A 27,140-nucleotide genomic window follows, 5' to 3' on the forward strand; every position below is an offset into this window, starting at 1 on the left:
GAAAAGCTTTCAGCTTCTTGCTGTTAAGTATAATGTTGGCTGTGGGTTTGTCATATATGGCCTTTATTATGTTGAGGTACTTGCCCTCTATACCCATTTTGTTGAGAGTTTTTATCATGAATAGCTGTTTAATTTTGTCAAATGCTTTTTCAGCATCTATGGAGATGGTCATGTGGTTTTTGTCCTTTTGTTGATATGGTGGATGATGTTGATGTATTTTTTAATGTTGTACCATCCTTGCATCCCTGGGATGAATCCCACTAGATCATGATGGATGACCTTTTTGATGTATTTTTTTTTTCTGTGCTAATAATTCATGCTGTAAGGCAGTTTGTTTATTTATTTATTTATTTATTTTTATTTTTTTAATTTTGGTATCGTTTATCTATAATTACATTAAGGACATTATGTTTACTAGGCTCCCCCCCATTACCAACTCCCCCCACATACCCATTCACAGTCACTGTCCATCAACATAGTAAGATGCTATAGAATCACTACTTGTCTTCTCTGTGTTGCACAGCCCTCCCCATGCCCCCCCAACACTATACATGCTAATCGTAATGCCCCCTTTCTTTTCTTCCCGCCGTTATCCCTCCCTTCCCACCCGTCCTCCCCAGTCTCTTTCCCTTTGGTAACTATTAGTCCATTCTTGGGTTCTGTGCTTCTGCTGCTGTTTTGTTCCTTCAGTTTTCTTTTGTTCTTATACTCCACATATGAGTGAGATCATTTGGTACTTGTCTTTCTCTGCCTGGCTTATTTCACTGAGCATAGTACCCTCTACCTCCATCCATGTTGTTGCAAATGGTAGGATTTCTTTTTTTCTTAGGGCTGTGTAATATTCCATTGTGTATATGGAGCACATCTTCTTTATCCAATCATCTACTGATGGACATTTAGGTTGCTTCCATATCTTGGCTATTGTAAATAGTGCAGCGATAAACATAGGGGTGCATCTGAGTTTTTCAAACTGGAGTGCTGCATTCTTAGGGTAAATTCCTAGAAGTGGAATTCCTGGGTCAAATGGTATTTCTATTTTGAGCATTTTGAGGAACCTCCATACTGCTTTCCATAATGGTTGAACTAATTTACATTCCCACCAGCAATGTAGGAGGGTTCCCCTTTCTCCACAACCTTGCCAACATTTGTTGTTTTTTTGTCTTTTGGATGTTAGCCATCCTTGCTGGTGTGAGATGATATCTCATTGTGGTTTTAATTTGCATTTCTCTGATGACAAGCGATGTGGAGCATCTTTTCATGTGTTTATTGGCCATCTGAATTTCTTCTTTAGAGAACTGTCTATTCAGCTCCTCTGCCCATTTTTTAATTGGATTATTTGCTTTTTGTTTGTTGAGGTGTGAACTCTTTGTACATTTTGGACATCAAGCCTTTATCGGATCTGTCATTTTCGAATATATTCTCCCATACTGTGGGATACCTTGTAGTTCTACTGATGGTGTCCTTTGCTGTACAGAAGCTTTTCAGCTTGATATAGTCCCATTTGTTCATTTTTGCATTTCTTTCCCTTGCCTGGGGAGATATGTTCAAGAAGAGGTCACTCATGTTTATGTCTAAGAGATTTTTGTCTATGTTTTTTTCTAAGAGTTTTATGGTTTCATGACTTACATTCAAGTCTTTGATCCATTTCGAATTTACTTTTGTGTATGGGGTTAGACAGTGATCCAGTTTCATTCTCTTACATGTAGCTGTCCAGTTTTGCCAGCACCATCTGTTGAAGAGACTGTCATTTCTTCATTGTATGTCCATGGCCCCTTTATCGAATATTAGTTGACCATATATGTTTGGGTTAATGTTTGAAGTCTCTATTCTGTTCCACTGGTCTGTGGCTCTGTTCTTGTGCCAGTACCAAATTGTCTTGATTACTGTGGCTTTGTAGTACAGCTTGAAGTTGTGGAGTGAGATTCCCCCCCCCCCCACCACTGTATTCTTCCTTCTCAGGATTGCTTTAGCTATTCAGGGTCTTTGGTGTTTCCATATGATTTTTTGAACTATTTGTTCCAGTTCATTGAAGAAAGCAGTTGTAATTTGATAGGGATTGCATCAAATCTGTATATTGCTTTGGGCAGGATGGCCATTTTGACGATATTAATTCTTCCTGGCCAAGAGCATGGGATGAGTTTCCATTTGTTAGTGACTTCTTTAATTTCTCTTCAGAGTGTCTTATAGTTTTCAGGGTATAGGTCTTTCACTTCCTTGGTTTGGTTTATTCCTAGGTATTTTATTCTTTTTGATGCTACTGTGAATGGAATTGTCTTTCTGACTTCTCTTTCTATTAGTTTATTGTTAGTGTATTGGAAAGCCACAGATTTCTGTGTGTTAATTTTGTATCCTGCAACTTTGCTGAATTTCGATATTAGCTCTACTAGTTTCGGAGTGGAGTCTTTAGGGTTTTTTATGTACAATATCATGTCATCTGCAAATAGTGACAGTTTAACTTCCTCTTTACCAATCTGGATTCCTTATATTTCTTTGTTTTTTCTAATTGCGGTGGCTTGGGCCACCAGTACTATGTTGAATAACAGTGGGGTTTTTGATGTATTTTTGAATTGTGTATGAAATGTGTTGCTGAAGAACCTTTCTATAAATTAATTATATGGATGCCCTGAATTAAGGATTAAGTTTCCAAAGTAATTTCTGAAACAAAATACTAATGTATTACACTAGGATGTTAAAAAAAAAGGACCAGAAAATGTGTTTCATGTCAGTGAGAGCTTAACTTGGGGCTAGATCACAGTTGACCTTTGTGAATTGCAGAGGTTTGTCCTACCTGGGTCCACTTCTACGTAGGTTTTTTTCTTCATAAATATATTAGAAAAAGATTTTGGAGATTTGATACAAATTGAAACTATTCATTTTACTGTAAGAATACACTATATAATACAAAGACAAAGTGTGTGTTAATTGACTATGTTGCTGGTATGGTCAACAATAGGTTATTAGCAGTTAAATTTTGGGAGAGTCAAACGTTGTATAGTGATTTGCAATTGCATGAGGGTCAACACCTCTAACTCCTGCATTGTTCAAGGGTTAGCTTAATTCATGCCAACGTTTGGAAGTTTGTTTTGAAAGGTAGGAAATCAAGAAAGAAAAAAAGTGGTTATGATCTGAAAAAAGTCTTTGAAGTGTTTCTGTGCAAAATAATATTCTAAATTCAGTTTTTAAAAAAACAGTCATGGATATTTCAAACTTATCCAAGTTTGGGCTTTAAGAAGTCTACCTTCTTGTGAGAAAGGGATTCAGTATTGATGCTAAAGATTTCAGAAACCTGATTGTAACAACGGATTCATTCCTAAATGAGGCCAGTTGGGAATCAACCCCACTTAAAAGCCATTACTAGGTACTAGACACTAGGAATAAGATGAAGCCCCTTCTGTCTTGGTGTTTACATGCTAGAGGTTGTACCAGGCAACAAAGACTGAAATACAGTAGATTATAAAAAAGGGCTGTGACAGAAGCAACTGGGTGCTGGTTACATCATTTCAAGAAAATCGTTTAACCATTCTGACTTAAACATCCTATGTATCTTCTCCATGTGTGCACACAGGGTAGACCTCCGAGAAGCAGTGGTGGTCTTGTACGTTAGTGGCGCTAATGAGCCACGGTGGGATGTGGAGGGTTTCTCACACCAATGTAGAGGGCTATTCACTAGTCACTGAAAGAGGTTTCAGACTCTCTTTCCCAGAATGGATTGTTCACTCCCCAGAGCCCTTCCTATAGCAATTTTGGAGTCATCACTGATTCAGTGGTAGTCCTCATGTAATAGAGTGGTGAATTAACAATCAGACATGGATATACTGAGAGTTTAAAGAAAATGACAACATTTTAGAATAACTGTAAAGTGTATTTCCCTCTCCACCCCCTTAATAGGTGTTTGTTTTGCAGGTAAGCTAATTTTCTTGGAAGCAGAATGTCTCAGACTTTAGCTTTGAAGAGGAAGAGTTCAGTTGCCAGGACTGGAGGAGCACTTTTGAATTTCCCATGATGCCAGACCCAGTGGCTTCCTTGGGAAACTGCACCACCTCCACCCTTACCCTTCTCTTAACCAACCGCCACTATCCCTGGGATGCCAGAAGCCAGAGCCACCCAGATGTGAGCCCAAATCCTGTCTCTCTCAGTGGGAAGGGGGTTCTGGAGGGACGTGTCTGTAGCCTTTGACTGGGGAGGGGACGCTTGGACTCCCTGATTCTGAGAAAGGACTTGCTCAGGTGGTGCGGAGCCAATCTCAGCCTGAGCCTAATGTGTCATAACTGAAGGGAGGGACTAGGCAGGGGAGGGGCACGCAGTTACTAAGGATATGTGAGCATCAGAGAGCTGTCATAATGGTTCTGCTCTGGCTTAGGGGAGCTGCTCTGGTCCTCTGGCTCATTGTGCCCTGGAGCCTTTGCTGCCATGTCCTGGCTGCGTTTCTGTGCCCCGTGGCTTCTTGTGTTGCTACCCCTGGACCCTGTGCAGCTGTTCCCCAGACCCCCAGGGCCAACCGAGTCCTGGTCTTCAGATCCCTCCAATCTCCCTCTTGAATTTCCCCATCCACATCAACAACTGATGCATCCTGTGGTTCCTTTCCTGTACACTGGTTCAGCTGCAGAGCTGCCCCCTGGACCAGATCTTTGGGACTAGCCTGGCCAGCATCAAAGTCTCCCAGAGGAGGTTCCTGTGGTAAGTTGAGACCAGAATCAGGTCCTAGATCTGCCTCCTTGACTCAAAACTGAGACTAAAACTCTAAATGTAGATCAGGCTGAACACCAGTCATTTGAAATACTTGTTCCACCTCTAGGTAGTGATAGTTCAAAACCAACAAGGTTTATTGTTTCACCTCCAAACTTGAAGAAAGATGTAGCTCAGTATCGACGGCTTACGAAAGTTCTCACTGGAACTCCAGGCTGATTTGCAAAGAAACATCTAGAACAATTGCAGGATGATTATTTAGCTCCCAATAGGGGTGTTGTCTATGCTAGGGAGAAGCTACCTGTAGAGTTTCTGGGCGGCCCACATCAGCCTCCAGAGGCCCCTGTGGAAGTTGAAGCTTTCTCCCAGAAAAGTGTCCCCATTCATCATGGACAGAAAGTTGAGGAGGCTGAATCTTTCTCTCCCCAGGTGGATTCCCAGGATCAGCATCCAGAGTCCCCTGAAGAGCTAGAACCACTTCCATTGAAGCAGGAGGCTTCGTCTCAGCCTGCAGAGCCCCCGGAGGCAGATGAAAACCCTGCAAACCTGCAGGTGGCCCTGGCTGAGCCTTCCTACACTCCTGAAGAGGCTGAGCCTCCAGTCCAGCAGGAAGCCCCAGCTCAGCCTCCAGAGCCCTCTAGTGGGGCAGAATCTTCTCAAACCCAGCAGGAGTCTCCAGCTTGGCCTCCAGACCCTTTTGAGGAAGTTGTAGCACAACCTCCAGTCTATGATGAGGTGACAGTTCCAGCTGTGGGGCAGGATCAACCTCAGGATTCAGACTTGCCCAGTGTCAGTGTGGAACCTGTTGGCCTGGAGCTCACCATGATTCCGGAACCTCCACCTCTAGGTCTAGAGCCATCTGAGACAGGTTTTCCTTCACTGACTCAGAATTCGGTGATGAACACCACCACAAACAGCATATGTGAGCTCTGTAGCTGCACAGACGAGACACTGGCGTGCGTTGGTCTCAGCCCAGAGCGGAAGCTCCAGAGTGTGCCCGTGCCAGAGCCGAACGCTCACAATGGCACCTTCACTATCTTGTAAGAACCTCCTCTCTTCATTTGTTCCCTGTATCCTGCCTGTCCTTGCAGCATTTTCCTCAAGGACTTCCTGGCCCCTCATTTCCATACCCTGTGCTGACTGATGTCCTGTTGTTATGTTTTCTTAACTATTCCTTGTCTTCCTTTTCCTTCTTAAGATTGTTCTCCCTTCTCCAGTCTTTTTTTAGTTCTGTCGTTTAAGTCTTTAAATAGATGGGCTTGGTGTCCTTGTTGAAAATTAGTTGACCATAGATGTGTGGTTTCATTTCTGGGCTCTGTTCTGTTGATGTTGAACTCTCCCCATGCCCCATTGCAGTCACCGACCATCAGTGTAGTAAGATACTACGGAGTTATTACTTGTCTTCTCTATGCTCTACTGCCCTCCCTGGGGTCCCCCTACATTATGTCTGCTTTTATGCCAGGGTCACATTGTTTTGATTACTATAACTTGATGGTATGTTTTGAAATTTAGATGTGTGAGGCCTCCAATTTTGTTTTCTTCTCAAAATTGTTTTGTCTATCTATGGCCCTTGCCATTCCATATGAATTTAATCCATTTCTCCATTTCTGCAGAAATGCATTTAGAATTTTGATAGAAATTACATTGATCTGTAGATTGAGAACACTTAACGATATTGAGTCTTCTAATCCATGAATATAGTGTATCTTCCTACAGGCATACCTGCTTTTATTGCACTGCACAGATACTGCATGTTTTACAAACTGAAGGTTTATGGCAGCCATGCATGAAGCAAGACTTTTTGTGCCATTTTTCCAACAGCATTTTCTGATTTCATTTCTCTCTCATATTTTGACAATTCTTGCAATATTTAAAGCCTTGTCATTATTATTATATTTGAATTGCTACAATCATGATAGAACTTTAAAGGGTGAGGAGTTGTTTCTTATAGATGAGCAAAGAAAGTGTTTTCTTGAGATGGAATCTGTTATTCCTGGTGAAGATGCTGTGAAGATTGGTGAAATGGCAACAAAGAATTTAGAAGATTAAGTTAAATTACTTGACAGACAGCAAAGAATTTAGAATATTACCTTAACATACTTGATAAAGTAATGGCAAGTTTTAGGAGGATTGATTTGAATTTTGAAATAAGTTGTGTGGGTAAAAGGTGATCAAACAGCATCTCATGCTACAGAGAAATTGTTCATGAAAGGTAGAATACACCCAGAACCAGAACTGCCCAAACTACTTCTGAATTCTTGGCTCATAGAAATTGTGAGGAATGTTTATTGTTGTTTCAAGCCATTATTTTGGTGCAATCTGTTGCATACACCAGATAATCAATACACCATCTGATGCAGAGATTGAACCAGGCAAACATGAGACTCTCTGAGCTGACAGATTAATGAACGATGCCCTTGAATGGTTGGAGACTTTGGTTCTAAGCTCTAGCTCTTCTCTACCATAATATTTCCATGTCAACAACCCATAGGTATTCCTGGGCACAAAATTCCTTGACCCTTGTTACGTGAAGAGAAGAGGACAGCAGTACCAAATGTGCAAAAATAAAGAAGGGTTTTACTGTTTCTCAGGGAAACTTACAAAGAGAATGGGAAGAGGGAATTAGGCCAGACTTAGCTGGCCCAGGTGTCCATTGGCTAGGGGCCCTGTAGGGAGGGAGCCTGTCTGGAATGTATCACGCTTATATGATGGCAAGGCAGGGAACATCTATACCACTAACAGTGGAAACTGCAACGATGAAAGAAATGATCTCATTAGAAAGATGAAGTCTATTTTTCCATTGAGGTGGTTGGTACCTGCTGAACTAGTTCTCTGCTGAGCTGCTGAAAGGGGAAAGGAAATGAATCTCCAGGAGTATCCAACTGGCTTCACCTCCTAGATTCCTGACACTTCACTGATCCCCTTTCCTAGGTGATGCATGAACCTTATCATCATCTAGAATGTTCAATCTTTCACTCTGTGAACATAAGCTCTTGTCCTTCCAGTTCTCACTCAAGTAGATCCAGTGTCCCAAGTTCTTCACCTGCATCAAAACCTCCTACCTGGTGCCCCATTTTCTCCTAGTTCCTACTTATCTAAACCCCCAAGTGGCCTCTGTACTTCTAGGCCACCATTAAATTACTCCTCCTACAACTCAAGGTGGATCATGTCTCTTCTCCGCCTAAAACATCAGTAGTTCTTGCTTTGTAGTTCTTATTTACTAATAAGAATTGTGCAAATTTGAGGTAGTGTTATATAAAAAAGATATTATCTAATCCTCACTTTATGCACCCACTATGAAATAAGGCAACTCTCCCAGAATAGGAACCTGGAGCTGCCGGCAATCCCGGCCCACATGTTGGGAAGCCCAGCAGTACCAGACTCTCCATTCTTGGTTTTTTCAGCTCCCTATCTTTGTGTCCACCTGTCTTATTGTAGGTGGCCCCGGGCAGGCTGGGGCTTCCTCTGTGCTGGTATCTTGGGCTTCACTCTCCTCCCTTTGGCACCCAACCCTGAAGTCACATCCTTTTCTATTACGACTTCACTGAGCTCCCTGGGACAAGAAGAATAATGCCAAATCTTTTACTGTTAAAAGAAATAATAAAACTTTTAGTTATTACCTCATTTTAGATAAGAATTTTAAATTGTCCCTAATCTTTTACCCTCCATCCTTCTAATGTAGCTTCTGCGCCAGGTTTTTCTCACGTGAGGCTTCTGTACATATCCCAGAGCCAAAGTGGCCGCATTCTCCAGAAAACGCCCCCTTAAAAAAATTAAAAGGAGGTATTAATTCCATGCATCCCTTGCTTTCTCCAGCAACAGCACTTGATCCTTCTCAAATTTACCTGATTCTCACCCTCTTCTGAGGGTTTATCCAGACATGGAAAGAAGCCCCTTGGAGGAAAACACACACACAGATAATAATTAGTGATTCATGCTATTTTTCATGTCTCTCACAATGTGTATCTCTCTCTTATTAAGACTACTGGGTAGCTCAGTCCATTGTCACAAGCAAAATCATTACAGACCTGGGATCCGGAAAATTATTCCATGCATGCTGAGCTTCAGAACTTCTCTGTATCTGTCCTTTATAGCCCCACAGTGTCTCTGGGGAGACCTTTGTATGTGGCTTGGCATGGAGTGTAGGCAGGATTTCAGCCCCACTCACCTTCTTGGCCACTGGCCAAGTGCCCTTGTGCAGTAAGTGAACTGCTCAAGCACACCGGGCAGAAGTGTTTTACTCTCTCCAGAAGCATTTTACACCAGTATCTTTTGGACTCAGTCTCACATGTGTCACTTGCTGGTGAGTGGGGGAGAAGGTGCTTCTATTTTCCTAGCTGCTTTATTCTATAAGTTGAATCACACCAAGTTATTGCTGAGTCCAACTAGCTCACTAACTTTCATATGTCAGACTCTCACCGATGAGTGAATGGTTCACGAAATCAGTTCAAAGGTCATGACCAGCACTGAAACACAAAATATTCTTTTCAATACAAATGCAATAGAAAAAAATCAGAGTGCATAATGCGTGTGTTTTAGAAACTGCTTGTACCTATATGGTATGTGTGGTACATGACATAAAATGGAGCTCACAGCCCAAGCACAATAATCAGTGGAGAAGTCCCCAGTGGGAAGGAACCATCTTTCTACTACTCACTCTATGACCATGGGGCAAGATCATTTCCTTTTCTCCTTCTCCATTTCTTTATTGTAAGAAGTACAGATAAACTCCTGTCTGAGGTCTCTCCCAGTTAAAATTCTGTGAGGTTTGGTAAAGGCAATAGAGACTGGGGGCCCATAAGCCAGTAGGATGTGAAGGGATGATTGACAGGAAGGGCTCATATATTTGACCTTCCATCAGCGTTGAAGGAGACTAGCTTCCAGGACCATGTGGCCTTCTCTGCCCTTTCCCCAGAGCCTCTGAGCAGACCTCTGGCCAGGCCTCATGTCCACCCCCAGCAGGAAGAGGTACAACCAAACCTTTCCCCTCCAGCCACTTTCCTTCCAGGCCTAGTGACAGCAGATGCGACTGTGCCAGGCGCATTCTAACTCAGCTTTGGCTGGGGAGCTGCCTCTGAGAGGCAGTAGGGTAACTACTCTTTCTGCCTTTGACGGTTTCCTCACCGTAAAATGATGTGATTGAAATAGATGAGTTCTAAGCTTTCCTCTAGTTCTAAAATTCTACTTTGGAATGGCCAGATCAGTATTTATCTTGAGCCTCCTTCTTCATCCAGCTTTGCCTTTCTACAGGAGAACATCTGTTTTGAAAGAAAACATGATCATGATTATCCATCATGATGGGCACTATTTCCAAATCTTTATTCATCTTTTCATTTTAAATCTCATCTACCAGTGGAATGATAACCTTTCTGAGGACAGGAATTCTATTTAACAGTCCTTGGACTCTTCCACAGTACCTAACTTGGATCATGCAGGTAGCTTGCAATATATTTCACTGATTGTTTTAGATGACATTCAACAGATAATCCCTAATGAAAACTCTTGGAACTAGGAAAAGAAATTATCTGCAAGGATCCTAAACAGCATCATTGTTTTAAAGTCAAGAACAAGAGTGGAAAAAAAAAAAAGAACAAGAGTAGGGCGCCTGTTATTACTGCTACTATACATTATTGTTGAGGAGGTCCTAATCAATGTGATAAGAAAAATGAAGCATTGTAAGGGAAGAGACAAACATATTTGCATGTGAAGTGATGAACATCCTAAAAAGCCGAAGAGGATCAACTAAAATTTTATTGGAAATAATATGAGAATTCACTAAGATACAAAATCAAGAGATCAATATACAAACCTCAAAAGCATTCCTATACACCATGGGTAACTAATTTTAAAATGGAAGAAAGATCCCATTTACATCAGCAAAAATGCATAAAATACCTCAGGGTAAACTTAACAAAAAACGTGAAAGACGTATGTGATGAAAACATTAAAACTCTTCTGAAGGACTTTAAGAAGATATGAATACATGACCCCGAGATACCATATTCCTAAATTGTTGTGAAGGTAAAAGTTCTCCTCAATTTACCTACTAATATAAAGCAATCTTATTCAAATCCCATGATAATTTTTAAATTAAAAATCTAGCCAGCTAATATTTTGATGGAAAATATTAGAAAATATGAAGGAAAAGCTATGAAATGTATGAAAAAGATCAAAGGGCAGGAGCTCACTCTATCAGATATCAAAATAAGTTATTAAGCACCTGGAATTCAATAGTGTGTTTCTAGTACAAGAAAAGGTAACTGGATCAACACAATAGAGTCCAGACACAGATAGTATTTTTGATCAGTGAAGAAAGAATGAACCACTCAGTACAGGATTTTAAAACAATTGGATCTTCATGTGGGAGAAAAAGTTAAGATTCACTGCCTCAACCACACTAAACAGCAAATAAAACAAATTCTAGATGGATTAAAAAATGCAACAACACATGTTAACCAGAAGAAAATATCAGACACTATTTTTATACCATCAGGTGGCAGAGGCCTTCCAGCAAACCCGCACCCGCCGGGCCCTGCAGTGGGACTGGTGGTGGGGCCGGCACACCTCCTGCTCTTGCCATTGTCCTTCTCTCCCCTGGATCGTTTGTCTTCCTCCTCTAGATCTAGAAAACTTTTACATTAAATATACTAATCCTTTCAGTGGCTTTCATTGAATTGCAATGTTTCGAATATCTCTCAGGGTTCTTGTCTTCAAGGAGGAAAAACAACCGTGGATTAAGGAGCAGAGACTTTGCAGTTGAGCACCACTGGGTTCTACCTTTGTTTGGGGCCTTAAACTGATCTCCTTCATCTGTGAAAGAGAGATGGTGATACCATCCTCACAGGAGTGTGGGGATTAGATCAGAAGATATATGGCAAATATAGTCTGAAATTTGGCATAAATCAGTACTAAGTTCACTAATGGTGTCACAGGCAAGGTGACCAATCTATCAAAGGCATCTGCTTGTCATATCAGGCTTAGAAAGCTCTTTCCCACCACAAGATATAAAAATATTGCTTATTGCTTCTATTTTTTTCTAATACTTTCATGGATTCTTCTCTTCTTTTTGTTGAAATATGTTTATTTAAGGTAGAGATCTGCTGTTATTTCTCCCCCACCCCCCATATAGTTAGGGAGCTGTTCTATTACCATTTATTCATCTTTTTCCACCAATGAGAATATTAAAAGGTGACATTTCAAAAGTCCTAGGAACACACGGGTCAGTCTATTGCTGGACTCTGCATGCTGCTTCAGCTCATGGTTAGGTGGCATTGTTCCTTACTGTGGAACTGACATTGCCTCCTCTTTCCCCCTTGAACACCATTATTGTCTACCACAGGGAAAACATTACATGGCCTCTGTCCTCAAAAAGCTTATCATCTAAGTGAGGAGAAGCAATAATGAAACCATATACATATTTACATATATATAAATGCAAGGTTAAACTACATGGACATTAAAAGCACTATGGAAGCTTATATAAATTCCAAAACAGCAAAAGGTCTTTTGCCACCTGGAGGTACAGTGGTCACTGCCAGGGCAATGGCTAATGACTCCTTTCCCAGAGGCCTTGGCAAGCTGACCCCATGCTAGCTACCAGTCTCCTAGACTCAGAGACTCACCAAGAGAGAACTCACTCGCTGCAATCTCAACTGATTAGTATCACAGCATTGATAAAAAGTCAGAATGCCAGAGTATGACTTGACAATGAGAAATATATCTGTTCCACAGACTAGCTGTGTCTAGATAGATAATCAGGGGGTTTCTGGTCATCACCAGGGTGAGGCCTCTTTGGCACACTAAAGCGACCTGACCAAGCGACCTGCAGGTACACATTTCTCTTTAACAGTTCATCCATCCAGTCAGGTTTTACTCAAGATGGATAGGCCAGGAAGCCCTTTGGTCCTTAAATATCTCTACTCTGAAGTTATTGCCCTCAAGGCTGTGGTCTTGTTTGCTTTTTATTGCCCTAGACTGAATGATTATATTATTGTACAAAAGACAGAAGTGCACTTTAAAATATTTAGTTCACTTAAATGTTTCCATGTTTATAAAAGAAATATTTCAACATTTGTGTTTTGTTCAATAAAGAAAATTAATTGCTATAACCCTGGAAAAAAATATCTCTGCTCTGCTCCACCATGTGTTGACCTTGGTGTTTCTCTCTTGGGGAGCTGCCTTTTAAAAAATTGCTTATCATATTCACATTGCAGGGGAGAGGAATGCCTCACCATGGCCTCTAAGAAATGGTAATAAGTCTCACAGAAGGACTAGGACCAGGAGGACTGGAGTGTTTAGGCAAGGGTTCATGAAGAAACATGAACTTGAGTTGGCTTTGAGAGACTCAAGGGACTTCTACAGAGTGCAACAAGGGAATTTTAATGGGAAAAGGAACAGACAAAAGTAGGAACGGGCATGTGACTGGGCATCCTGGGGAGCCGCTCTGGCTGGAAAGAGGGCTGTCATGACAGTTAGAAAAGATAAATAAAGAAAATGAGGTTGGGTTGGTATGGTAGAGTCAGGATTACCAGCTAATAAAATCACTGTTGTTGTCATCCCTGCCTGTTGGGAAAGATAACAAACCATTGTGTTATTGAACAAAAGGCAGGCAGGCAAGCCAGCTCCAGAAGGACCGTCAATACCAAGTGCTTTAGAAACCCTGACATGGGCTTTTGGCTGCAGTGATCTGACTGAACCTATTTCCTCAATGCCTTACATGATGGGGAAGAAAGTTGCTAAGTAAATCTAATGAATCAACAAGATCACACTTTTATCTTTTAGCCGTGTCCTTTCTTCCAGGGTGACTGATCGCTCACGAGGTGGAGATCACACATCCCTCATAATTCCAGTCAACAAGGAAAGAAATCAGTGGTAGGACAGGAATGACTGGTGTCAAACTGACATAGTTTTGAGTTGAAGATATTTTACTGTCAAGTCGACTCTGGCCTTCTTAAACCTCTCAAAACAGTCTAAAGGCTCATTATCTGGCATCAGTTCCACAGAGATCTCCTGCAAGGGGGGTTCCTTTAAAAGTCTCTGGCATATACTTTGCAGGAAAAGCACAAAGCATATCTCAGTCCTTGTGACTAAAAAGGAATATTGAGTAGTAAGAAGTGGGAGAGAGGCTTTGATTTTCAGTTTGTGGATACTGAATCTAAAGACAGACTATCCTCTGGAAGCCTGAATTAATTGTTGTCCTTACCTCAATGAGACAGAAAACTGCAATCAACGCCATCACTGCTCCTGCCACTGTTGATGCCAAGATGACTTTGATGTGATGGTCATGCCCCAGAACTTCTTTTGTGAACTGAAAAAATAATGGAAAATGACTTTTTAGAAACAAAGAGGTGGAAAGGATGAAAGCTAACTATTCTAAAATCTCATTTTTTCAGGCAGGTAACATAAATGTTTTTGAAGAACTTACCAAATCTAATGCTAATGATAAATCAGCATTTTCTCGGTTTATCTTGGGTGTTAGGTCCCCTCCTCATCTACCCCAGCAATTGTGGCATCATTGTCTGAATGAGCACAGTGGGAGATCACTGTCTTCCCCAAAGTCCAAAGCCAAGACAAGACATAGACTAGGGGCCGCGGCCGTGGTCTTCCTGCCTGGGTGCTTCAATGCCATGTCCTAAACTGACTAACAGGCTGCGGGCCACGTTTTGGGAGTTATCCTCACCTCCTGGAACTCCTGCTCTTTCTGTTCACTCTGCACTTCTGGACTCCCATTGATGTAGTTTTCTGTTTCCCACTGGTCTGTATCCCAGTCTGCCCTGGGCCCCTTTGCTTCTTGCTGCTCACTGAGAAGCTTCATCAGGAGGCCAGTCTGGGAGATGAGCCTGGCACAGGCCGGATTCAGGTGAGTCTCCGAGCAGCCCATTTTCAGAGCCCAGATAACATGAGAAATGAGCCTTCTCACATCACTGTTGGTGATGAGGGACCGCAGCTGCTCGTTTAGCTGAGCTTCGAGGTGGTCACCTGGAGATGAGCTCCCTGGGAAAGGGAAGGCTGTGGACGTGGAGGGAATGTCAGTGCCCACATTGTCGTGTTCCTTCTGTGTTTCCTTGCTGAGTTTGGGAGTTGGCATAAAGTTGTCTACAGTCACCGCAGAATCTGCAGCGGAACCCTTCTTATGGGCAGTGACTTCAGGGGTAGGTTCTTCTGGAGCAGTAGGGTTTTCTGTAGAAGGATCCAAAAGAGAAAATGGTTCCAGAAAAGGATTTTCCTGAGAAGTCAGTTCTGATGATGAAAAAGCCTCTTGTGAAGGGGAGTTCATATGGCTCATTGCAGCGAATGGAGGCTTGTTCACAACCATCGGGCTATTGTGTGAATCTTTATTGCTGAACTGTCTACTCATTTTGGCCTTGTGTATTTTGTGAACCACATCCCACCATGTTTCAGGAAAGAGGTACTTTTCTCTGAAATGTGAGGTTGGTTCAGAAGCCTTCATATTTCTAATTTCAGCACTTGCAGCTTCTAAAACAAAAATGCTATCAGCTAGGTCTTTTGATTTTGATGTAATCTCAGGTAGAGATTTTGGGGTATTGGAAGCAGAAGGGCTGCCCATCAAGTACTGGACAGAAGGGACGGCTGCCTCCTGTTCCCATTGGAATGAAGACTCTGTGTTGAAGGAGCTTCCTGCGGTCTCCCTGGGGGGCTGCTCCACGTGAGGCTCCTCCAGCGCCCATGGGGATGGCATCGTGAGCCCTTTTTCTTCGGCTGTGCTCTCGGCAAGGGGCTGGGCCCTCTGCTTCCTGTTGATGCCAGCCTTCCTCACTTGTGTGAGTTGCCTCTTACGTATGCCCTTTGGGCCCTTGTTGACCACCTTCATACTCCGCAGCCTCTTCCCTACACTCTGAATCTCTGGTGGGCTGTTTTCTTGTAGTTGGGCAGTTTCCAATTTTTTGGCGGAGATTTGGTGTTGAAACTTGGGACCCAGAAGTTTGGAATGTAGAAGCATGGCATGTAAGATATCTTCCGGAACAGAGATTTTTCCCCATTTATTTTTGTCAGCGGAAATGCTGGATCCAGGTGGAAGAGAGGTGTTCTCTGCATTGTTTGGCAGATGCCCCACAGGTTCATGTCCTCCTTGTAAGTTTGAAAGAAGTTTTTTAATGAATTGTAATAACGCTAATTCTGCACCTTCCAGATATCCATCAGAGAAATAAGGTAATACGTAGTTTAGTGCACTAACAACACTTTCCTGGCTAAAGTCTGCTTGCTCGCTTTTGAAGGCTGACAAACTGATGGCATTTTTGTCTGCGTCCACCTTCTCTGGCTCGATAGTCAGCTCAGAGCTGCTACTCTTCTTCCGGGATAGTAATGCCTTCAGGAACGACCATTCTGGGTTCCCTATAGATGTTTCACCATCTGTGAAAAAGAAGAGATTGCTTTTTATCTTACTATGCTGATGGACAGCGACTGCAATGGGGTTGGGGGTAGGGGAGGGACTTGATACTATGGGTGAATGTTGAACTCACAATGTTGGTCATGTGAAACCTTCATAAGATTGCATATCAATGATGCCTCAATGTTAAAAAAAGGACAGACTTTTGATAGAAAGGCTTTTGATAATGAAAGACTGATAAGACAGCTTTTTGTCAGTCCACAGCTATGTATCCCAGTCAAATAAATTGGGAATCAGCAAACATTTGAGGTTCGAATAGGAGAAAAATAAACACAAACTTAAACCTTTGGTCGGCAACAACAAAAGGAGAGGAATGTGTCTTTTGAAGAAACAGCTTCCTGCTAGGAACACTCCATAGTGCAAAATACACCGTGCAGGATTATTCCATTGGTCCCTGAGGGCCAATTGTCCGTGCTCAAGAGAAGCGAAGGCTAGAAGACAAATGCTCCCCCTCAGCTAGATTCTCTGCAGATCTAACACTGACTCCTCACGTTCACATACCCCATCCTGTAGTGCTTCACATGCTAAGGGAGTGAGAAGCTTTCTCTCTTAACCTCTGCAGTGTGTTCCTGTTCTTGCTACCATCACAGATGACCACACCACCACCCACTGCAAACAAGTTCCCTTCTGCATATGCCCTTCTCCACCTACCCAGCTATTCCTTTGCTTGGTCCCTGCTTCCATATATCCCAGCCCCCATAAGAGAAGGCTCTATACAGGGGGAAAAAAACAAAAACAAAAAAACACCATGTCTACCCTGGCTCTGCTTAAATTTGAGCAGGGATCTGGGGTGTGGGTTAAGAGAGCTGTCAGGTTGTTATGTCAATGTGGAATATTCAATAAACCAATGGAATAATACTGAGGTCCTAAAATGCAAAAGGGAAAAAAAAGAAAACTTTTTCAGATGCCTGCTTTGCTTTCATTTAATTTCATTTCTAGTATTTCCAGCTCTACTTGGGTAACCATCCAAGGCTTCTGACTATGTGAAGGTCAAGGGCAGCTGCACAAGTTCACTGGCCAACTGGGTTTATTTTCCAGAAGTAGTACAAGTATTTTTGGTGGTGGTGCTGAGGGTCAGAGGGGGAGGCATGTGCTCACAGAGAGCTCCAAGCTGAAGCTAGCTGACCTGAGCACTAGGCTACAATATATAACATTTGGATCTCATTTTTCCTCACCTATAAAAGTAGAATGAAAATGCTTCTTTTGCCCATCTTTAGTGGGAGAAGGGAGTGATATAACAGGCAAAAAAAAATTTTTTTTAATAAGCAACGTTGTATTTATACAAGAAGCAAAGTATTATTTATGATGTGCCCCAGATCATTTTATGATGTGCCCCAGAGACCAGTATCCAAGTTATCTGGGCATGAAAGCACATTTTGGAAGTCATCAGGTTAGTGCCAATAAAACCTACTCTATAGAAAAATACTTAAAAGAACCTGAGTGTTTTGGGAATAGAAAGGCTTGAGTTCAGAGCAAATTTAGAGTTGGACAGTTTAACAACAGAAGAGCCTTCCCATCCATTAGGAGGGTTGAGCAGCAGCTTCTGGTTAAAGAACCAGAAACTCTTAGGTTCCAAAGAAAACTTTTATAAAATAGCACCACTTGTACTCTTCTGTAAAAATTGCAAAAACAAAATAAAGAAAATATATATCTATACTTATCCTACAAGACAAAGGGCACATGAGACCTAATGCATATAAAATCAGTTTGTGAACTGTAATACGTGTGTAAGTTCTCATTCAGGGGTTAAGCACCAGGCAGAGAGCACAGCACACAGGATGTGGCCACTAGTGTTCATTCTTTCCCCTCCCATTCCTTTGTCTTGTTCCTTTAAGTATGTGGATTGCGGTCACTGTTAGCTTAATAATGTAACTGAGAATCTGACTTTTAACAAAGGAGTAGTTCTTGGAAATGTAGGGAGTTGAACTCTTAATGAATTAATAAAAATAATGCAATTAATACCATTAGTTTGAAAATTAACAGTTAAAACATAAATAAAACTTATCATCGGGTAATGGTAACTCACCACAATATGTGGTGCTTGTCAGACATTCACTGTCACAATGCAGCTTGACTGTGTTGCAGAAGACCTCAATATTATTCTTAAATTGGCAGAGGCAGCAGGCCATACGGCGAGGTAAAATCCTATAAATTGAAACACAGAGAATTCAATCAGTGGTAAAGGAGGTACTTGACTGGGTAGAAGAGGCAGGCCCAGGCCACCCACAGGGCTGTGCAAAATGAGTTCTTGGCACATATGGCCTGTGAGGTTGGCTAGGGATGAGTTGGTCAACTGTTGTTCTTGAATACTGTAAATAAACAGGAGGACAGAGATGCTTCACAGTAGGGTAAGAATGGAAGTGGGTATCGTAGGCCTAGAATAAAGGTGATAGGGATTAGAACTGGGTGACACTGATCTGTTAGAAATAAATGATATAATTGAGACAACTGAGGAAATTTGAATATCAGCTCTTCATTAGATAACATTATGCATAGGAATTTCACTTCTTCAGTGTGTTTTTAGTATTTTAAGTACATAGGGAAATGATTTGGATACCCAGAGAGGAAGGCATGTAGCTGACAAGAGAGGGACTGGCTGGCAGATGCGGTGGGACGTTGAGCAAGACGAGGCTAGAGCAGGGGCCAGTAGATCTGACGGTGAGGGGAAGACAGTCATTTCTCAGCTCACCTGACAAAAATGGCGAGAGCAGACTGCTAAATGCAGGGGTCTTTCCCATAGTAGTCTTGTGTAAGGCCATTAGTTAGCCTTAGCATAATACCAAATTTCTGTTAGCTTGATATATTGGAAAGGGATAGCACAATTTAATGTGCAGTAAGTTGTGTAATAAATTGTCAAAAGCCCTACAGAAACATTTTTTTAAAAGTACAAAGATAGAAAATGAAATTTGACCCTTCACATTGTATGTGAAAACAAACTAATAAAAATGGATCATAGATAGACCTAAATTAATTAACCAACAAGTATTCAACTTATTAAAAGAAAACATAGGAGAAAAATCTTTGTGACTTTGGATCTGGCAATGGGTTCCCAGACAAAGATTTCTTAGATAAGACACAAAAAAGGCACAAACCCTATAAGAAAAACTGCTAAATTAGAGCTAATCAAAATTCAAAAATTTAAGACTTCTGGTCTTCAGAGATACTTTTAATAGAATGAAGACAGGCTATAACCTGAGAGAGGATATTTGCTGAACACATATCTGAGAGAAAGGACTTTTTCCAGAATATATAAAGCACTCTTAAAACTCAACAATAAGATACATATCCAATTAAAAAATAGATTTGAACAGACATGTCATTAAAGAAGATGTCTGCACATGTATAGACAACATCATCAGAGATTAGAGATCTATTAGAGAAATGCAAATTAAAACCACAATGAGACAGAACCACACACCTCCAAGAAAGGCTAAGATTTTTTTAAATGTGAATATAAGGATGAGGTGAAGATGTGGGGCAACTGCCAATTCTCAGTATACTGCTTTCTGGGATGCAAAATGGTGCAGCTACTTTAGAAAACAGCTCAGCAGTTTCTTCAAAAGTTAAATACATAACTAGCGTATGATGCTTCAAAAACATGTTCACACAAAGACCTGCATATGAATGTTTGTCATCCCTTTTTATAGCCAGAACTAGAAACAACTCAAATGTTCATTAATTAATGACTGCTACGGAACTCTACTCAGCGATAAAAGGGAGGGACAGCTGTGACAACATGGATGATTCGCAAAAAGATTATGCTAAGTAAAAAGAGCCAAACACAAAAGGTTACATGCGATATGAGTTCACTGATAAGACCTTCTGGAAAAGGCAAAAACTGCCAGGATGAAAATCAGACTGGTGGTGGCCCGGGGCTGGTGGTGGGAGGAGGGGTTTGCCTGCAAAGGGCCATGAGGGGCCTTTTTGGAGTCACAGGGCTTCTGCATTTCAAATGGTGGTGGTTACATAACTATACATTTGTCAAAATTCATCAAACTGTACACTTAGAAAGCGAATTTTATTACATGAAAATCATATTCAATAAGCCTGACTTAATAAAAATAATGAAACTTAAAAAAATCAACTAAGTGAAAATAAATATAAGAAAAATCAACTTAACAGTTTTTCTAACTTTGGGCTCATCATGACTATGCTCTCCACTGTTTTAAGTGTCACTTGGGTTTTTCCCATGTCTCTGAAGGAAAAAGCACAAACGTTTATGATACAAACCCAAAGACAAAAACTCTATACTTAAAAAGATACTTAATGACACATTATTACTTCAGTTTTAGCTTCTTTGTCTAGCCAGCCACAGTTTACTTGCCACAGATAATAATTCCAGAGAGAAATTACTGAAGAAATTTAAATGTATTTGCATCAACAAATTAATGACCTTGGCCCTGAACACTACGATCTTGTTGTCATCACCCTGCTTCTCATTCTCACCTGCACCCACCACTCTAGAGTATTTACTTTTTAAAAATACACCTTATTCCTCCTTGCTTTCTGGGATAAATTATGTTTCTACACGCATCTACACATCCCATATCTTTGCGCATTCTTCAGCGCCACTCTCTTTCTCTGATAGGTTGGCTTGCACATATACATTCTTTCTTAATCCTTTCTTTGCCCAAAACTCTTATTTCAATAACCCAGTTAAAATATAAATGATTCCTTTTTAACCAAAATGCAAAACACTAAATCTTTGATGAAAGTAAAGGAGCAGAAATCATCTCATAAGCCATGAGATTGTTGCAATACTTACAAATATTTTAATGCTCTCAATTTGAAAAAATAAGAATCTTCAACAGTTGTCAGAAGATTATGACTGAGATTTCTGAAAAAATACAATAGAATTAAAATTATCTGCATTTCATGAAACATATTCATTTTTTTTTTTTTTTTGGTATGGGACTTACAGGTTAAAAGAAGAAACCCTTATATGTCTTTACCTATAAATCACACTTAGAGTCTGTAAAGCACTCTTGCTTTGGGAACTACCTACCTAGGTCTCTCAATGATAAAGGGGAGAAGAGAAAGAGGAAAAACACAGAAAAAAGTAGAAAGCAAAAACTTTTCAGATTGAGAATCCCACAAAGTGTCTACGCTGGGGGGAAATCCCGTTGCTCTGAAGGAAATGGTATTCCTAGGTCCTCCATAATTCAAGGTGCTTTTCTTTCAGTTCTGGAAATTAAAACAGTTCCACAGTTTAAACCTTGCTGTGACAGCAGGACCAGTTCCTTGGTTTTGGATCCAAAGAGACAGGGATAAACCTGAGAGGAGGTGGTAAAACCCTTACTCCCGTCACAGCCTTGGCTACACTGCACGCAATCACCTGTTCACTTGTCAGTCTCCTGGATTGTCAGCTCCTTGAGGGCAGGGACCACACTTTACTGTCAGTGTCACTCCTGTGTCTGACATGGTGCCTGGTGTTTACTAGGTATTTAATAAATGTTTTTGAATAAATAAGTAACATTTTGCTTATGCATCAATAAAATGAACAAATTCAATTTTGATGCAAATTTGTATTACAAAATGCTGAGATTTTCTTCTCAATTCTTTAAAACAAACAACAGACCAAAAAAAAAAAAACAGGAAGGAAAAATCTTCTTTTAAATTAATATTAATCAAGAATCATTGGTGCATTTTGCAGAATATTATTGTCACAACTAAATCTATTGGGCTGCCAGGCATTCTGTGATCAGCTTTTCACATTTAATCCTCACAATAACCCTCTGTGCTAAATACTATTATTATTTTTACCCCATTTTTCAAGTGAGGAAATTGAAGTAAAGACAGGTTATATAACTTGTCCTAAATCATCAAGCTAGTACTAAGAAGCAGAACTGAAATCTGAACTCAGTTCTCGTTCCAAAGCCTGGGTTTAACTTGTATGGGGGAAAGGGATTTAAGACAGCTTTTACTTTAACCTCAATTTTGAGAGCACTAAATATACAAATAGCTTTTCAAATTTGATCTACCCACCGGGAAACCTCTACCAGAATTACATTTTCTCTTTTTATTCCTTTTCCCTAATCACCTCCCATGCTTAAATATCTACTTAGCCTGTTGTCATTAAAACTTTAGAGATTTCAAACCATGTTGCAGGAGAATCAGTGAAAATGATGAAGTAAGGACATCTGAAAATTTATCCTATAAAGGAAGAACAACAAAATCTAGCAAGAAATGGTCAAACCAGGTTTTTCAGAACTCTGGATATTTAATCAGTGGGCTTACCGCAATATGGGGAGCATTTATTCAAGAAAAACATTAATTTCTCTACAAACAGGGAGATCTGTGCTTCTTTAACTTCTCCTAGATCTTTGCTCTCCATCCAGTGGTAGCTTTGAAAAACAGCCCGAGGTCTTTCACAGCCTCCTTCCCAAAGACTTGTCTCGTGTTACTGTCTGGTGGTGCCCTGGAGGACCTTACCTGAAAGGCTTGTCTTTGACCTGACTGGGAGCTGCCAAGTGCTAAAAGCCTCTCCTCAGAGGGCATTTTTAAAAACAATTACAGGCAAATGGTTTAATATGGTAGGTGTGCCAGGCAGTGGACAAAAAATAGCTGATCCAAAAAGCTTAAAAAGACAAGCTGAGTTAGAAGATGTTCATAGAGACTTTGAAAGGCTCCAACACATTCCTGGGAAACTGGAAGCCCATGAGACATATTTCTGAGAATCTAGAAAAAAACCATCAGCACTAATCAATGAGTTCAGCAGGGTTGTGGAACACAACATCAGTAAGCAAAAATTAGCTGTATTTCTGTACACTAGCAGTAAACAATCCAAAAATGAAATTGAGAAAACAATTCCAAATATAATAGCATCACAAAGAATAAGTCTTAGGAAAATTTTATCCAAAGAAGTGCACGATTCATTCACTGAAAACTATGAAACAGAGGGATTTGCCTGTGTCACAGAGAATTTGGCTGTGCCACAGAGCATTCAAGCAAAAGGGAGGAAAACCCCCATTCTTTATTGGATAGTCAGGAAAGAAAGTACAATGGAATGAGGCTACAGCAATATATTTTCTTTATGACTATTTTGCATAAGACAACTTAACACAAACAACTTTTTCCATACCTCAAAGGATCCTACTGCTCACACATAATTCACGTCAGAGCTAAACACTGTTTGAAAGGTATTTTTCTGGGTGACTCAGGAGAGAAGATCCCTGTGGCAAGTTTTCAGAACTCCTTTCATTTAAAAGAAGCTGATGGCTGAGGAAGCACCGACACCAGTTGCTCCCTGGAGAACTTTGTGCTAAACCTAGTTCTTTCAGCGCTGTGTTCCAAGAGCAGGAAAGAGTTAGGTTCAGAAGTGGAACTGTGAGGCCCACCCACCATGGAGAGCGTCACAGTCGTGGATCCCTGTGACAATGCAGACGTGGGTGTTACATGATGGAGTGTGGTTGTTGCCTGTGCAAAAGATCAGGAAAGCGTAGCCTGCCATGTATGACTCAGACATGTCTCCTGGCCCCTCTGTACCTTAGTTTCCTCATTGGAAAAAAAATGGATCTCACAAATTTTTCAGAGCTCCTACTGAGCTGACCCCCAGCTAACTAGTAACTGTATCATGTTTTTACACATATTCATCGTGTATTCAACTTACATTGTGTGTAAGAACTGCATTCCATGCCAGGCCTGAAATGTTCCAAAGCTCAGTTCTGCAATTAGATTGCAGCCAAGATTTCTACAAGAAAAAGGAGAAAAAAATTATTTCAGAACATTTATCCTTTGGCAGGGATTCTAACCTGTATATGATGAAACATAACCTCAATACTTCCTCATACACTAAAGAAATCTCACTATGGAAGATATTTGTTTTGTTTTTAATATTTGTATGAAAAAATAGATTGTATATCAAGTATACTTGTTGTATAAAAAAGAGAAAGATGGATTAGTAATTGACATCTTCTCATTTTTTTCCTGGTATCAGTGGTATTATTACAGAAAATACAAATAAAATAAAATATACTTTTATGAAAGATTTATACTTTCATGTTTGTACATCTATTGATAGACACAAAGGAATAAGTGCCCAGAACACTTGTCTAAGTGATCTTTAATTCTCTAGAAAAGGGTTCCATGACTGCACTGCTGATATCTTGGGCTGGATAATCCTTGTTGTGGGTGCTGTTCTGGGCACTGTAGGCTGTTGAGCAGCATCTCCGGGCTCTGTCCCCCAGATGCCAGCAGCATAACTACAGTCTGACAACCAAAATGTGTCCAGACACGGCCTAGTGTTGCCTGGGCAGAAAATCACCCTACTTGAGAACCCCTGCTCTAGAATGAGTCACTCTGATCCATATGATAATTCTTACACTAGTGTTTCCTAGAGACAAAAAGGATGTGGCCACATAATTTTAGTAGCTCTCCATTTAAAATATTTCAACATAAGAGGTTTACAATTAAGTTTATAAAAATTCCAAACATAATTAAATTGTATTTGTAACTTACATAAACTGCAGAAAAGGTAGTGATTCGAATGTGCGTCTTTCAGTACCCTGTATTTTATTGCAGGATAAATCTTTGGGAAAAGGAAAAGGAAAAATATTGTCTTAGCCATCAGATATCTAATTAGCAGAGATAACTAGTAGAGGTTAGAATAATCACATTGAATAAACAGCTCTTATCTAAACTCTAAACCTTAGAAATTATTATGTGAACCTTCCAGAGCTCCTATCCCTGTCCTCACCTAAGTTTCACTTTCATTATCTTCATAAATAAAATACACAACCTTAGATCTTGAGAGATTGTTGAGATAATCCTTCCTGACAGCAGAAGGACTGATTAGATCAACTTTTGTGGTCTTATCAAATTCCATAGTAGGAGCTCAAAAGCTTTTATTTCCATATATAATTTCTAATATTGAAAGGAATATTCTCACATTTACAAACCTTCCTGGTTTTATTCTTTCTAGGCCATCTCAGCACCAGAAAAAATAAAAGATGCTCTTTCACAAAATTTGAAAGGAAGTTACACCTCTAAATATAATTACTTTGAACTAATTCAGAATTATACTTTCTATTATTTTAAGGGAAGTTCACTTTTGGTTTCCATTGCTATAATAGTCCATGAATTTAACTGCTTCAGTTGTACAGTGGTGGGACAACAGAAAACAACAACATGGTATTGGATTTTTATTTTAAATCACTCACTGTTGACTATTACAGGTGACTCTCTTATTTCTATTGGTTCAGGCTTAATCCCTCACTTTTCACCTAGATGCGTATTAACTCTTCTGAAGGGTATGCCTGCCTCTGGTTCACTCCTTTCTAATCGGTCCTGCACAAAGTCACCACATTAACTCTCCATGAGTGGTTCTCAAAAACACCAGCATCGCTTGGGAATTTATCGAAGATGTAAATTCTCAGCCCTACTCAGGACCAACTGAATCAGTAACTGTGGGTGGGTGCTTGGGCTGTGAGAAGCCCTCCAAGTGATCTTCCAGCAGGCTGAAGTTTGTCCTAGAGTGCTGTCGAGATAGCATGACAGCTTGTTCCCCTCGGCTTGGTCTTCGAAGCCCCAGAAGGTCTCGCCCTAACACCCGATGTATTCTATAGGACAAGCTATTTTTTCCCTTGTGCTGCCTTTCTGCCACTCTTCTTTGCAAACTTATTCTTCCTGAGATGTCTGTCTGACATACCCAAAAGCCCCTCAAGCTGCTGCTCTAACAGCGTTGCTCTTGTAGCATCTTTTTTTCTAACTTGAAGTCTTTTTCCCCTCTTTTGTTCTCCCCGAACAATTCATACCTCTCACTGCCCACATCCATTTCCTCTTTTTAATATAGTTATTTTTACACCCCATTTCCTCTGAGTATAAACTCCCTTAAAGTATGGACAAGGTCTTACTTACCTGCATTGTCTACCATGTTTAAAACTGATACATGGACATAAACTCAAAGATTTATAAAATGAATGAACAGCTGGGGAGTCCAGAAAAGGGATCATTTAAAACTAAAAGGCTTTTCAAATACCTTCCTCTTCTGTGCCTCTTCAGCACTTTGTCATTCATTCAGTGCTTATACATGGTGGTCTGAGCTGGCAAGTGCATTTCCCCTGTGAGATCATGAGTTTCTAGAAGGGTAGGAACCCTGTATTACCCACTTTTATGCCTGTAATACTAAGCACAGTGGTTGTCATATTCTTTTGTGCCTTTTTATTGATTGGCATATTTTTTAAGTAATGAAAATACTTATAATGAAATACTTAGCTTACAAAATATTTTATAATAGAAGTAATGAAGGGCCTAATCCACTGAGCAGTTATCTCATTTGTGTTTGGAAGGTTTGGAGCCCAGATGGCAGAGTTACCTAAGAAGATCAATACAAAAGTGTCCCTTGTGACTTGAAAGGTTTGAAAACTCAAAGGACTACTTTTATTGTCATGTAAGACCCTTTATATCTGACTCCTTTAAGTTTCTATATTTGCAAGAAGACTCTTCTTGCAAAAGAACATCATTAATTAGGGTAATAAGGATGACATATACAGCTCTGCATGCAAAAGAGAAAGAATAAACATTGACCTTTTATAGCAACATAGTATCTCCTTACTTCTAAACAAAAGACAAGTATATGTAGGCATTACTTCCTTGACAATGAGACTGGAGAGATTTTTAGTTGGTAATTAGAGATGTTAGGGCCATTTCTGATATGCTTATTTAGTGTAAATGTAGACATTTCCAACTATATCAATTAATCACCACTTCAAATATCTGTTTTTTAATATTGGTATAACAATTCCTGCATTGAAATCCTAAACACCAGTCTCTCCTCTGGGTAGCTATATTCTTTTTCTTGTGGTAGCTATATTCTTGATAATGTTGTTTACATAATTCATCTACTTAAGTACTTAATATTTCAATGTTAATTTAGATTAAATTATAAAAATATTCTGGGTTAATGGCGTTCACATTAATATAAGTATTCTATATTTTCTTGTCTTTTAGGTGACAATATGGTTACCTTTAATTCCTCTCATCTCACTAAACCTGAAAGGAAAGGAGCGACACATAGCAGCAATTCACCGGAGAGTTACGCTTTATTAGG

At 40.3% G+C, this 27,140-nt stretch overlaps 2 protein-coding genes and 1 pseudogene across 5 annotated transcripts; 1 reads left to right on the forward strand and 2 right to left on the reverse strand.

The window, feature by feature from the left end:
* Positions 1-27,140, forward strand: part of LOC140849100 (DNA ligase 3-like) — an 854,661-nt pseudogene that overhangs the window by 760,326 nt on the left and 67,195 nt on the right.
* LOC140849093 (leucine-rich repeat-containing protein 37A-like) lies at positions 7,382-15,562 on the reverse strand. Of its 4 annotated transcripts, XR_012130658.1 has the most exons (5): positions 14,366-15,562; positions 13,889-13,993; positions 9,811-9,944; positions 8,532-8,580; positions 7,382-8,449 (listed from the first exon to the last, which is right to left on the reverse strand). XR_012130658.1 is itself a non-coding variant. In XM_073235339.1 (3 exons), the coding sequence occupies exons 1-3, from the start codon at positions 15,515-15,517 to the stop codon at positions 9,894-9,896; spliced, it is 1,308 nt and encodes a 435-aa protein (XP_073091440.1). In that variant the 5' UTR covers positions 15,518-15,562; the 3' UTR covers positions 7,382-9,893. The 4 variants fall into 4 exon arrangements, 1 of the variants encoding a protein (XP_073091440.1); XR_012130657.1 differs by having other exon boundaries at positions 7,382-8,580; XR_012130656.1 differs by having other exon boundaries at positions 8,532-9,944.
* LOC140849242 (leucine-rich repeat-containing protein 37A3-like) lies at positions 15,524-25,964 on the reverse strand (the record flags this gene model as incomplete). The annotated part of the gene is made up of 7 exons (XM_073236214.1): positions 25,949-25,964; positions 24,551-24,620; positions 23,703-23,783; positions 20,859-20,930; positions 20,214-20,288; positions 18,120-18,238; positions 15,524-16,056 (listed from the first exon to the last, which is right to left on the reverse strand). Coding segments are annotated over exons 1-7 (966 nt in total), but the record flags the coding sequence as incomplete, so codon positions are not given.

Source organism: Manis javanica, chromosome 4 (assembly GCF_040802235.1).
Source record: "Manis javanica isolate MJ-LG chromosome 4, MJ_LKY, whole genome shotgun sequence".
Taxonomy (NCBI): domain Eukaryota; kingdom Metazoa; phylum Chordata; class Mammalia; order Pholidota; family Manidae; genus Manis; species Manis javanica.

What these genes read in the sequence shown, in the direction of transcription:
- LOC140849093 (XM_073235339.1), bottom strand. Translation starts at nt 15,517, where the DNA reads ATGAAGGTGGTCAACAAGGGCCCAAAGGGCATACGTAAGAGGCAACTC. An exon ending in AAGAGCAGGAGTTCCAGGAG is followed by an intron (nt 13,994 to 14,365) that starts GTGAGGATAACT and finishes TTATTTTTTCAG; the next exon opens with TTCACAAAAGAAGTTCTGGG. An exon ending in CAGTTTTCTGTCTCATTGAG is followed by an intron (nt 9,945 to 13,888) that starts GTAAGGACAACA and finishes CTTTCAAAACAG; the next exon opens with ATGTTCTCCTGTAGAAAGGC.